Genomic DNA, 13,663 nt, shown 5'->3' with positions numbered 1-13,663 from the left:
CCACCTGGCCAATGCAGGAGACATAGAAAAGCAAGTTCCATCCCTGGGTAGGGAAGATCTCCTGGAGGAGGGCAGGGCAGCCCAGTCTAGTATTCTTTTTTTTTTTTAAATACGGAACGCTTCACGAATTTGCGTGTCATCCTTGCGCAGGGGCCATGCTAATCTTCTCTGTACCGTTCCAATTTTAGTATATGTGCTGCCGAAGCGAGCACCAGTCTAGTATTCTAACCTGGAGAATTCCGTGGACAGAGGAGCCTGGCGGGCTGCAGTCCATGGGGTCGCAAAGAGTCGACAAGACTGAAGAAGATACTTAGCCCACATACTAAACCAGTATTAGTTGTTGATCTGAAATTCAGTTTCAGCTGGGCATCCTGTGCTGTATCTGGCAACCCCACAGCCGGAGTAACAGCCGCTTGAAAGACCCACCTAACCTGCTGCTTTCCCCGCTTTCTTCTGCCACAGCCCCATCACCCTCTTTCGTGGTTGTTCCAGCCACTTTTCCTGAGCAGGCAGGCTCTCCGGCCAGGGCCACCCAGGAGTCAAGGTCGGGAGACGCAGTGACTACGCACAGACGGCAGGGGGCACCCTAGACCGGCGTAGTGAGCTGCGCACTTGGGCGCCTCGGCTCCTCGGAGTCCGGTGCTGCTGGAAGGCTGGGGCCTTTGCACAGCGCTCTTCTCCAAACCCTTCTGAACTTCTCCGGCCATTTCTCACCCCATCTTACAGGACTTCCAGGACAAACAAGTCCTAATTTTCAATCTTTGAGTTAGGAAAACATACATGATCAGAATTAGACCCGTATAGTTACGTGGATTTTTAAACATCCAAGGCCGTGCCTTGTTGCATGCAACTATCTCAGATTTTAGTTGTTGGCTTTAAAATCAACTTATAAAACTTGTCATTCTGTTTATAAATTGGAACCTTTGGTATGAAAATAAAGGCACCACTGTATCCGTTTCCTCTCAGTGTGTGTATTAGTCACTCAGTCCTGTCTGACTCTTTGTGACCCCGTGGACCATAGCCCGCCAGGGTCCTCTGTCCATGGGATTCTCCAGGCAAGAATACTGGAGTGGGTTGCCATTCCCTTCTCCAACTCAGGGACTGAACTGAGGTCTCCTGCACTGTAGACAGATTTCTTTGCCATCTGAGCCACCAGGGAAGTTCATTCGTTTCCTCAGGGTGCCATAATAAAATCCCACAGACCGGGTGATGAAAACAACACAATTATTCACTCACAGTTTCGGAGGCCACAAGTCCAAGGTCGGGGTGTCTTCAGGGCTGGTTCCCTCTGAAGGTTAAGGAAGAACCTGTGCCAGGCCTGCTCCCACGCTCCTGCTGGTTTGCTGGCATTCTTGGGCGCTCCCCGGCTTGCAGAAGCATCACTGGTCTCTCCCTCCAACCTCACACTTGTGGATCCCATGTTCCTAGAAGAGCGCCAGGCACAGCACACATTCAACTCAGTATTTGTTAAATGAATGTCAGATTCACTGTGCGGAGCACTTCACAGCCTTTTCCATCTGGAAACGTGTCCTTTGGTCCTGGCAATTTTTTTTCTGTTTCGGCCATGCAGCGAGGTTTGTGGGATCTTAGTTCCCCAACCAGGGATTGAACCCATGATCCTGCAGTGGAATCTTAACCACTGGACCACCAGGGAAGTCCCCTTTTTACATTTTTCATTTTGACTTGGGGCCCTGGTGTGCAGAGACAAAGAGAGAGCAAAACTTTCAACATTGAAGCTGAATTCTTGCCAGCTGATTCTGGGAAAGAAGGGAAGGAAAAAGATAAGTGAAATGCTTCATTGTACAATATGGACTATGTCAAAGCTGTTAGACAATACAAAAGAAAAATAGACAAACAGAAGGGTTTTTCAGATGTTTCTTCTAATTTGCTACAACAAATAGGTTGATTCAAGGGACTTGTAAAATGTACTCCTTGAGAGTACCGTGCATTCATTGGAGAGCTTTTATAAAGGTCTCTTTTAGACACAACAGTTGTAGAAGCACAGGGAGCTGGAAGCCAAAGACCCGGGTCAGAGCCCAGGGGACCACCAGTGAGTGGGTGATTTTGGTAAAGACCTTCCCCTCTCTGGATCCCCAACAACAGGCCATATGACTTCTACAACCTGTCAGTCTGCCTGTTCAATTCCTCCCTATCAAGGATGAAGGTTTACCCTTGTTATTATTGTTGTTTAGTTGCTAAGTCATGTCCAACTGTGACTCGAACTATTCATGGGATTTCCCCAGACAAGAATACTGGAGTGGGTTGCCATTTCCTTCTCCAGGAGAATCTTCCTGACCTGGGGATCAAACCTGTGTCTCCCACTTGGCAGGTTTATTCTTTATCACTGAGTCACCTGGGAAGCCCAAGGTTTGTCCTAGATGCTCAAGAGTCATCAAAAATCGGCTTGCTCCTTATCACAGAGGATGACAGAGCAGGTGATAGCTGATGGTGTTTCTTGATTACTCAACAACCTTTATCGAACATTTGCTCTTGGCCAGGCCTATTTTAGACCTGATGCAGAATCCAGCCTCCATACACTGACACCAAACTAAATTTTGGAGACAGCGTTTTGGGTGAAGTAGAAAAGAACGGGCTTCCCTGGTGGCTCAGGGAATCCACCTGCCAGCGCAGGAGACATGGGTTCGATCCCTGGGCCGGGAAGACCCCCTGGAGGAGGGCGTGGCAGCCCACTTCAGTATTCTCGCTTGGAGAACCCCATGGACAGAGGAGCCTGGCTGGCTATAGTCCATAGGGTCACACAGAGTCAGGCACGACTGAAGCAACTTAGCACGGACACACTTACTGCTATACAACGAAGTGACTCAGTTACACACACACGTATACGATCTATTTCATATTCTTTTCCATTATGGCTTATCACAGCACACTGAACTTAGTTCCCCGTGCTATCCAGTCGGACCTTGTTGTTTATTCACCCCACATATGCACATTTGCACCTGCTAACTCCTCCATCCCCCTTTGATTTGAGGGCTCCTCCTTTGTCTCCACATCTCCTCCCTTCTCTAGTTGACAACTGTGTGAACCTGCTCCTTGGGACTCAGGGGAGGTCTTGGAGGCTGAATGAAGTCTATTTCCTACAAACAAGACACTTAAAGGGGGACATGGAAAGGCTTTTGTGCCCAGGAGTGCTACGGGGTCTTGCCTGGCTTCAGACTCTGGACAAAAATCAAACAGTATACTCTAGAGAGGCAGAGACATCGCATCTACTCTTCATTCTTTGCATCACTCTTTGCAAAGAGTATTTTTATCCTCATTGTTCAGAAATGAGGAAACACTGGCCCTGTAACTTGGCTGGAGTCACTCACTTGGTTCACTCTCCTACCACTTTAAGAATTTTTCTATTCTCTTCTTAGGAAAAGTTTTTTCACACTTAAAAAATCTATTGTGCCATGTGCTTTTTTGTTGGAAAAGTGCCTGGACTTCTCTTTAGCCTGACGTTGACTTGTTTTGCATCCACACTTGACCTGACCGCAACCTCATTCATAACTGCTTTGGTTAACTGCCATTCCTCATGTTCATTTGAATGGTTAATGTTCTTGCTCTTATTTCACATTCCTGCTCTTGCTAAGTTGCCTCTGAGATACACTTATTATTTATTTTTATATTATTATTATTATTGTTATTATTTTGGCCATGTCACATGGCTTGTGGGATTTCCATTGCCTGACCAGGAATTGAACCCAGGCCCCGACAGTAAAAGTGCTGAGTCCCAACCACTAGGTGACCAGGGAACTCATTGTTTTCTGAAATCAATCTGATTTCTAATATCCATAGGTAGATTTGCATTTTACCCACCTTACCAAGTCTGTCTTTCCTAATTTTTCTAACTTCTGCCCATTTCCTGGGTTGAACATTAATTAAGAAGCTCAGCAGAAACAGATAGCCTGCTAAACAGAGCTTGAATCTCTTGAGACTGGGAATTAGGGAAAAGCTAATGTTGGGATACAGGATGAACTGTCTGAGGAGCAGTTTTGGAATGAGTCAAAAGGCGCAAGTGGCTATAATTAGGCGGTATTCATGCAGAGCTTTAAAAGCAGAGCTCCAAGGATGCAGGCTGGTTTCACTTCACAAGCATCTCTCGAGCATGTGACATGTGCCTGCTGGCTGTGTGCGCTGAGCAGGCAAGGGCTCAGGGTGGGGCCCTCCCTGGAGGAGCTCACAGCCTATTATTTCTCATCTGTCAATTCTCCTTTTGTCATTTAGTGCACAAGTGGTCTAAGGAAGCAGGCACCTAGGCCACACAGCTGACACCCAAGAAGGCTGACCCCTCTGTCTATAAACTATACAGAAAGACCTTCCCAGGCTATTCTGAAGTAGCATTTCCTAGTCTTCTTAGAATTAAAGAAAGAAGGAGCTAGTGGGTCTCAAAATATGGTCGTGAGTGCAGCAGTGGCATCACCTGGGATTCTGTTAGAGATGCACATTTTCTCTCTTTTTAATATTTATCATATTTATTTGTTTGGCTGCACTGGGTCTTAAAGTTGAGTCTTGCAGGATCTAGTTCTCTGACCAGGAATGGAACCTGCGCCCCCTCCATTGGGAGCGTGGAGTTTTAGCCACTGGACCACCAGGGAAGTCCCAAGATGTGAATTTTCGAATCCCACCCCAGAATGACAAACTCGGAAAGTTTGTGGTTAGGCCCCTGCAGAGTCCAGAATCACCGAAGGCAGGCGACTTTGGTGCAAGTTAGTGACTGAGAACCTCCGCTCTAGGGAAATCTCACCCAATTCCCTTTCCGCCTTCCTGCTAAGGTCCCTGTTGGTTTCCTTTGTTCTTCCACTCCGGAGGCCCTTCCACTCCCCTCTCCCAAGCTCTCCAAGTACGAAGTGCAGGTTGCGGACCAGGGTGCTGGTGTTCGTGGCGCTGGAGGGCTGAAGTCCAATAGCCCCTGCTCACCTGGGGCAGCGCACCAAGGCTGTCTGCCTACAGGGGGTGTCTTGCTGTGACCCTTCCTCAGGGTCAGGACCCCCCTGGGCTTCTTCAGGATTTCACTACTAATTGTCCACAGTGAAAGTGAATAGAAAATCCAAATGATGATGCTAAATGCATTCACCTGCTCACCTCTTAACAGGTATTCAGTGAATACCCAGAAACTCCTTCTGCCTGCAGAAGAGATAAAAGACAGGTGGGTGGGCTAAGGAACTTAGAACCTACCTTGGTAGAAGAAAAGAAAAAGACAGTGTGAGAAATAAAGTGAGATCAATATGACTTAAATACAAGTCCCCACTTAAGGGGAAAGACTACAAGGAGACAGAAGAGAGAAATCAAATTCCAGTGATCTGGAGAGATTAGATGTGGCTTTTCAGAGCCAACAGGGACAGGACCACCCACAGTAATACCCACACCTCATCCAGCGCGAGAATGGAGGCCATCCTCAGCAATCAGACTGCTGGCATTCCAGAAAATATCGACATTACCCTGAACTAGTAGTAGGAGTGCTCCGTGGCTAAGTCGTGTCTGACTCTGCGCTTACTCTGAAGGGACGCACAGCTACTGCAAAGGGCCCCAGGGGCACCCGGTGGAGAGACTTCAATCACATCAATGTAGCATTCAGTCTCCTTGGAGAGAAAAAGCAGACGCTCCAAGCTGACAAATGGTGGGGAAATAAAAAGGAACTGGTTACAGTTTGCACGATCTGTAGTGGTGTACAGAACATGATCAAAAGCGTCACGCTGGGCTTCTGCTACAAGATGAGGTCTGTGTGTGCTCACTTCCCCATCGATGTTGCTATTCAGGAGAATGGTTGTTTTGCTGAAATCGAAAATTTTGGGAGTGAAAAATACATCCACAGGGTTCAGATGAGGCCAGACATTGCTTATTTAGTACCTCAAGCCCGGAAGATGAGTTGAGTCTTGAAGGAAACCACATGGAACTTGTGTCAGATTCAGCAAGCCACAAGAATATCAGAAAAGTTTTGGATGGTATCTATGTTTCTGAAAAAGGAACAGTTCAGTAGGCTGATGAATAAACTCTGGGTGGTCTGGCTACAGAAACCACAAGATGCCAGATGATTCTTTGGACTCATTTATGATACTTTAAAGATGCAATAAAAGCTCTTTTGATATGGGAAAAAAACAATAATAATACCAGCAATAATCACCCCATTTTTTTTTCAATTCGCTTGATAAAATTCACATAATGGGATCATTCTAACCATTTAATACATACAATTCAGTAATTTTTACTAGACTTACAAAGTTGTGCAACCATCACCACTATCTAATTCCAGAATGCTGTTAACACCACAAAAAGAAATCCCTTACCTGTTAGCAGTCACTCTCATTCCCCCAGTCCCTGGAAGCCTGTATCTACATTCTGTCTCTATGGATTTGTCCAGTCTGGAATTATTCTGTAAACGGAATCATACAATAGGTGGCCTTTTGTGTCTGGCTTATTTCACTTAGCATCATGTGTTTGAGACTGATTTATGGGTTTGGCGTGTCCTTCTGGGGCAATGAAAATGTTTTGGAGCTAGATAAAGGTGATGGTTCCACAACATCGTGGATGTACTGAATGTCACATTTTAAAATGATTGATTCTATGTTATGTGAATTTTGACTCAAATTTTTAAAGAGAAGTTAAAAAACAAAACAAAGTAGATACCTTTTGATGATGCCTTCGAATTGTGGTGCTGGAGAAGACTCTCGAGAATCCCTTGGACTGCAAGGATATCAAACCTATCAATCCTGAAGGAAATCAACCCTGAATATTTACTGGAAAGACATGCTGAAGCCGAAGTGCCAATACTTTGGCCTCCTGATTCGAAAAGGTGACTCATTGGAAAAGCCCCTAATGCTGGGAAAGACTGAAGGCAAAAGGAGAAGAGGGAGGCAGAGGATGAGATGGTTAGATAGTATCACCGACTCAAGGGACATGAATTTGAGCAAACTCCAGGAGACATGAAGGATAGGGAGGCCTGGCGTGCTGCAGCCCATGGGGTCGCAAAGAGTCGGACACGACCTAGCGACTGAACAACAACCACCTTTTGACTCAGCAGCTCCACTTTAAGAATTTCTCCTGTGGGTACACATGAACGTATGGAACATGATGTGTGTTCAGGACTTCCCTGGAGCAGTGTTTGAAAGGTCAGCTTATTAGAAACAACCAAGATGTCCAGCAGGGAACCCGTTAAATAAGAGATGGTGCAACCATGAAGTGGGACTTCCCAGGTGGCTCAGTGGTAAAAGAATCCGCTTGTCAATCCAGGAGTCGAAGGAGATGAGATGAGACAGAGATGATCCCTGGGTCAGGAAGGGCCTCGAGAGGAAGAAATGGCAACCCATTTCAGTATTCTTGCCTGGAGAATCCCATGGACAGAGGAGCCTGGTGGGTTACAGTCCATGGGATTGCAGAGTTGGACACGACTGAGCACGTACATACACAACTAGAACTAGAAGAGCCATTAAATAAAATAATGAAGCTCTTTGGGTACTGTTAGGGGAAAGTATCCAAGTTAAAGTATCAAGTAAAAAATGCAAAATACAAAGCAGTCTATACAAGACTACCACTGGTGTAAGAAAGAGGGGAAAAAAGAATAAAAGGTTTCTTATGAGTTACCTACTTTATGCGGAGAGGAAATGGGGACAGAACAGTGGGAGGGAGGATTTCCACTCTGTTCTGTTTTTGTTATTTTTGAATCTTGAATCATGGGACTGTATTATCTGTAGTCAGTGGATATTCAATTGTAACATGCGACTGCAAAGAAAAGGTATCAATCGACAATTATTTAGTGTATCCCAGCCCAGTTAAAGCTCAAGGCTGTCGTTCAGGCATTAGGTCCCAAATCACTAAATTCTCAGGACGGCTGGGAATAGTGCTCCCAGGGAAAGTCGCCTACACTCAAAAGCCGGGAACAGCTTAAAGCTGCAGGGAGGGCTGCTTAGCAACCAGAGTGAGGAGGCGGGCCGTACTGCGCACGCGTACAGGTAGGACCGGAGGGCGCCGATGGGTCGTTTTGCGCACGCGCGGACTCCGGCCTCGGGGTGGTCGGGGCCGGACGGTTGCTAGGGTGACAGGGATACAACATGGCCGCCGGATCCTAACGCTCTCCGTTTAGGGACCACCACGGAGGTCCTAGTTCGGGACCCTGCCTCTAAGGAGTGGAAGCCAGGGCCCACACTTTCTATCCCTTTCTTCTCCGTCCAGTATCGGCGAGGGGTTGTCGCCGGCTTCCGCATCCAGGATGAAGAGTTGAGTGGAGCCGCGGGGGGCGGGACCAGAGGGCGAGTGGCGGCGGGTGGGGGCCGGCTTCGGGAGGCCTTCGGTGGCCGGTGGGAGGCGGGCAGTGTGGGGGAATCCCCACCCTCGGTGGGCTGTCGGGGCCCGCGGCCCCGGGGGCAGCCGGAGCGGGCAGCCGGCGGGGCAGCCCGAGGGGCTCAGGGCTGGTCGGGCTCTGAGGGGTTTCAGAACGTCGACCCGGGTCCAGCTGAGGTTTATTTTGGTGCGAGGTTGCATTAGAGTTTGGGGAGTTCTTAATTCTTTTAAATGGTGGGTTGAAAACATTTGGCAGTCATGTAGTCAGCGGTTACAGTGTGGCTTCGTCCCTTTTATTGTCCTACCTACTACTGGTTTAGTAGACAGTTGAGAGGAAAGCTGGGCTGTGTATTTTACTTTATTACTACTTTGGGGTCAGGTAGTACTGTTTTTGTCAGAACTTCTTTACAGAAATTTTGAAAGAGCCTTTTAGTGAAAGAGCGTTGCTGGGAAGTTATGAAATGAGATAGTCATCCTTGAAAATGTGAGGGGTACCATATTTTTCTGTGCTTCAATGTGTGGATAATGAACAATCCCAAGTGTAATCAACTAGAATGGGCTGCTTTTTTATTTTTACATTACTGTACGGATATACTTGTCATTTATTTTGTGAACCTGAGGTCCAGAAAAATTCCAACCTGTTTTGCTGTGAAAAGATTAAATGATGTTGGGTGTAGTTATGATGTTAAATTTGCATTGTATCCTGATTGTCAGTTGGTAATCGGTATATTGCATAAATTGTGTAACAAAGATGTTTAATCTCATTCATGCTTTCCAAGACATTCTTATTTTCTTCATATAATTTATTTTTCCCTGTACTGGGTCTTCACTGCTTCACGCAGGCTTTCTCTAGTTATATCATGTGGGGGCCGCTCTTCGCTGTGGTGCCTGCGTTTATTGTGGCGGCTTCTCTTTTTGCCGATCTCAGGTTCTAGTGCACTCGGGCTCAGTAATTGCGGCTCACAGGCTTTAGTTGCTACCAGGCATGTGAAATATTCCCTGACCAGAGATCAAACCCGTGTCCTCTACATCACCGGGAGGATTCTTACCCACTGTACCACCAGCGAAGTCCAGGAGGTTCTTATTTTCTTTCGTTAGATGTTGTTTAAGTGATTATCTTTTTCAGTAAGGCACCCAAAGCAGTAGTTAGAATACAAGGTCTACAAAAGGCTTTACATTTTTATGTATAGTGTGGACTTACATACACGTGTATTTTACTGTATTCCTTTTTTTCCCTTCCCAACTATTTATTTTGAAAAATTTCGAATCTACAGAAAAGTTGCAAGAAGAGTACACTGAATATTTCTACACCTTCACCTAGATGCTCCATTTGCTGTATGTTTGTGGGCTGTCTCACTGTGCGCTGGCATTCTCTCTCTCTCTGAATTATGTATTTATTTTCACTAAACCTTTTGAGAGTTAGTTGTAGACATCATTACATTTCACCATTAGTAATTCAGCAAGTTTCTGATAAAAGCAAGAACATTCTCCTGCATAATCACAGTAAATAGCATGCTGATAGAATATTGTTATGTAATATGCAGTCTATATCTCACATTTCCCCAGTTATCCCAATAGTATCCATGATAGGTGTTTTTATTTTTTCCAGGATCTCAGTCAAAAATCACAAATGTTAGCATACATATACATATACACACACACATAGTACATATATATACACACACACATGATCTATATGTTTATATTTGCATTTTCTGATTTGTATCTTTTAAACTTTTGTTTTTTAAGAAATATTTATTTATTTGGCTGTACCAGGTCTTAGCTGCAGCATGCGAGATCTTCAGTGTGAAGTCTTAGTTGTGGCACATGGGATCTGGTTCCCTGAGCAGGGATCGAACCCAGAGCCCCTGCATCGGGAGCTCAGAGTCTTAGCCACTGGGCCACCAGGGAAGTCCCAAAGGGTGAAGTTTAAATTTTAAAATTTTATGTTTTTTTCCAAGTGTAATTGACCCACAACATGTGCTGGTCCCAGCTGCACAGCATGGTTATAGTGTTTCTGCACGTCACAAAATGATCCCCGTTTTTACGAGTCTATGAATAATTTTACGTCTTTTTGTGTTTTCATGATGTTTAGTAATTCAGGTCACCATTTTTCCCTCACTGCATGAACTAATTAATTTGGTACAGCTTTCTTTATTGAAGGATCTTGACCTTGTTTTTAGTGATTTGGTTTGAAGTACTGTCTCTCTCAAAGAGAGTGGGAATTAGAAGCTGAATCCTCTTTTAAACTCTAGTTGAGAGTTACACTTAGTAATTAACTTTCCCCTTAGTTCTGACTGGAGAAGGAAATGGCAACCCAGTCCAGAATTCTTGTTTGGAAAGTCCTGTGGATGAGAACCCTGGTAGGCTACAGTCCATAGGGTCACAAGAGTCGGACACGGCTGAGCGACTAAAACAACACCATAGTTCTGATGCTTATCACCTGCCTTGATTAAGATCTTTAGAAGCAGTTTTTTTTTTTTTTTTAGAAGCAGTTTTAATACAGATAGTTGGATTCAGGTGTGACAGTTTTAGACTTGCACAAAAAGTGAATTTGAACTCCATTTTCATGCTTTAAATAAGGCTCAAATTCCACTTAAACAGGCCTTGGTTTGGTAAAAATGAATACAATCTTAATATGAACAACTTATTTATCTTCGGCGTTCTATCTGCCTTTTTCCATATAGCTATATTATTTAAACTTTAAAAAAATTGTTTATTTTTGGCCGTGCTGGGTTTTTGTTGCTATGTACTCGAAGTCTTTCTGTAGTTGGAGCAAGTGGGGACTACTCTCTAGTTGCAGTTCATTGGCTTCTCATTGCAGGATCTTCTCTTGTTGCTGAGCATGGACTCTAGGCTCATGGGCTTAGTTACTGCAAGGCAAGTGGGATCTTTCCAGACCAGGAATCAATCCTGTATCTGCTGCATTGATAGGCAATTCCCAACCACTGTCCGCCAGAGAAGTCCTATTAATGTTTATAGTCCTCAGCATATAAGTCTTTCACTTTCTTGGTAGGATTTGTTTTTATTATTTTTTGATGCAATTTAAAAGGGACTATTATTTATATTCCTTTTCTGATATTTTGTTGTTAGCGTAAAGAAATGCAACCAATTTCTGTATGTTAATCTTGTATCCTGCTGCCTTGCTGAACTTAATCAGTTCTTGTAGTTTGCAAGTCTTTAGGGTTTTCTATATATAGTATCATGTCATCTGCATATAATGACAGTTTTACCTCTTCCATTCCAATCTGGCTATCTTTTATTTTTCTTGTTTGATTGCTGTGGCTAGAACTTCCAATACTATGTTAAATAAAAGTGGTGAGAGTGGGCATCCTTATCTTGTCCCAGATTTTAGTGGAAAGGCTAAGAGCCTTTTCATTTTTATTTACTTCGGTTCAGTTCAATCGCTCAGTCATGTCCAACTCTTTGCAACCTCATGGACTGCAGCATGCCTGGCTTCCCTGTCCATCACCAACACCCGGAGCCTGCTCAAACTCATGTCCATTGAGTTGGTGATGCCATCTCTTCATCTCATTCTCTGTTGTCCCCTTCCCCTCCCGCCTTCAGTTTTTACCAGCATCAGCGTCTTTTCCAGTGGGTTAGTTCTTCCCATCAGGTAGCCAAAGTATCAGAGCTTCAGCTTCACCATCTGTCCTTCCAATGAATATTCAGGACTGATTTCCTTTAGAATTGACCGGTTTGAGCTCCTTGCTGTCCAAGGGACTCTCAAGAGTCTTCTCCAACACCACAGTTCAAAAGCATCAATTCTTCAGCGTTCAGCTTTATTTATGGTCCAACTCTCACATCCATACATGACTACTGGAAAAACCTTAGCTTTTAGTAGACAGACCTTTGTTGGCAAAGTAATGTCTCTGCTTTTTAATATGCTGTCTGGGTTGGTTATAGCTTTTCTTCCAAGGAGCAAGTATCTTTTAATTTCATGGCTGCAGTCACCATCTGCAGTGATTTTGTAGCCCAGGAAAATAAAGTCTGTCACTGTTTCCTTTTTTTCCCCATCTATTTGCCATGAAGTGATGGGACTGGAAGCCATGATCTTAGTTTTTTGAATGTTGAGTTTTAAGCCAGCGTTTTCACTCTCATTTTTCACTTTCATCAAGAATCTCTTTAGTTCCTCTTCGCTTCCTGCCATAAGGGTGGTATCATCTGCATATCTGAGGTTACTGAGATTTCTCCCAGCAGTCTTGCTTCCAAGCTTCTGCCCCATCATTTTTATTGGCTACATAATATTTCAGCTTGTGGATTCAATCCTTGATCAGGGAACGAAGCTCCAGCAAGCCATGTGGCCAAAAAAAAAAAAAAGATGCAGAACTTTTCTATCACCTGCAAAAGTTGTCTTGTGCTCCTTTACAATCAATCCCCTCCTCCACTCCTGGCTCCCAAGATCATTGATACGCTTTCTATTACTAAAATATTGCCTTTTCTAGAATTTCATATAAATGTAGTAAATATAAGTGTGTGTGGTTTTCTGAATCTGTCTTCTCTGTTTAGCATGGTTTTTTTTTGGTTCATGCATGTAGTGGCAGCTTAGTAGTTTGGTCCTTTTTATTGCTGTATTCTGTCCCATGAATATGCCACAGTTTGTCTATTCATTTTTCAGTTAGTGAGCATTTGGTTTGTTCCATTTTGTGACTGTAGTGAATAATTCTGCTATGAACATTCATGTACAGGTCTTTGTGTGGACATTTGTTTTCATTTCTCTAGATTCCTAGGAGTTGAATTGCTGGATTGGGTTGGAAATGTGTATTTATTTTTATAAGAAAAGTAAATACTGTTTTCTAAAGTGGCTATGCCATGTTTAATTTACCGTCATCCGTGTGTGAGAGATCCATTTATTCCACATCCTAGTCAACACTTGGTATTTTCAGTCTTTTAAATTGGAGCCATTCTAGTGAATGTACTTTAACTTGAGTTTTGAGAGCTAGTTGTTGTCATTTTATTTGTTCATCAACTGTCTTCAGTCTTCCCCAATGGCTCAGTCGGTAAACAGTCCGCCTGCAATACAGGTGACACAGGAGACTCAGGTTAGATCCTCGGGTCAGGAAGATCCCCTGGGGGAGGAAATGCCAGGAGAACCCCATGGACAGAGCAGCCTGGCAGGCTGCAGGCCAAGGGATTGCAGAGAATCAGACACGACGGAGCAAACTAGCACACACAGCAGTGTCGTGAAAGGCACAGGTTATGGCTCAGTGTGGACGTGGTCAGGGGATATTGTGACTGGAGTGCTGGGGCAGAAGACCTGGAAGTTTCCAGTAAGGGAAGAGCAAGCTCGACTGTGGTCGCTACTTGGGAAGGTCATGCCGCTCACCCCGGGAGTCTGTGCGGCACTGTTCCTCCCACCAAAGAGTGGGTCTCTATATCATGGGCTTCC

The 13,663-nt window shown here is 44.6% G+C and overlaps 1 protein-coding gene, 1 non-coding gene and 1 pseudogene across 3 annotated transcripts in view; 2 read left to right on the top strand and 1 right to left on the bottom strand.

Annotated features, from left to right (window-relative positions):
* Positions 1–105: 105 nt before the first annotated feature.
* On the bottom strand, positions 106–212 carry LOC136147735 (U6 spliceosomal RNA). The gene has a single exon (XR_010659381.1). It is a non-coding gene; the product is annotated as a U6 spliceosomal RNA (small nuclear RNA).
* Positions 213–5,382: 5,170 nt separating this feature from the next.
* Positions 5,383–5,989, top strand: LOC136147408 (large ribosomal subunit protein uL6-like; annotated as a pseudogene).
* A 2,085-nt stretch (positions 5,990–8,074) lies between these two features.
* Positions 8,075–13,663, top strand: part of MOK (MOK protein kinase) — a 41,478-nt gene continuing 35,889 nt past the window's right edge. Inside the window, exon 1 of one of the 2 annotated variants that reach the window (XM_065906286.1) lies at positions 8,075–8,210. In XM_065906286.1, coding sequence (XP_065762358.1) covers positions 8,204–8,210 — 7 coding nt within the window. In that variant the 5' untranslated portion in view covers positions 8,075–8,203. The remainder of the gene's footprint in view (positions 8,211–13,663) is intronic. The other variant, XM_065906284.1, reaches the window with a different exon arrangement.

The sequence above is a fragment of the Muntiacus reevesi genome, chromosome 15 (assembly GCF_963930625.1).
Source record: "Muntiacus reevesi chromosome 15, mMunRee1.1, whole genome shotgun sequence".
Taxonomy (NCBI): Eukaryota; Metazoa; Chordata; class Mammalia; order Artiodactyla; family Cervidae; genus Muntiacus; species Muntiacus reevesi.
This window is presented reverse-complemented; position numbering and strand designations above follow the sequence as displayed.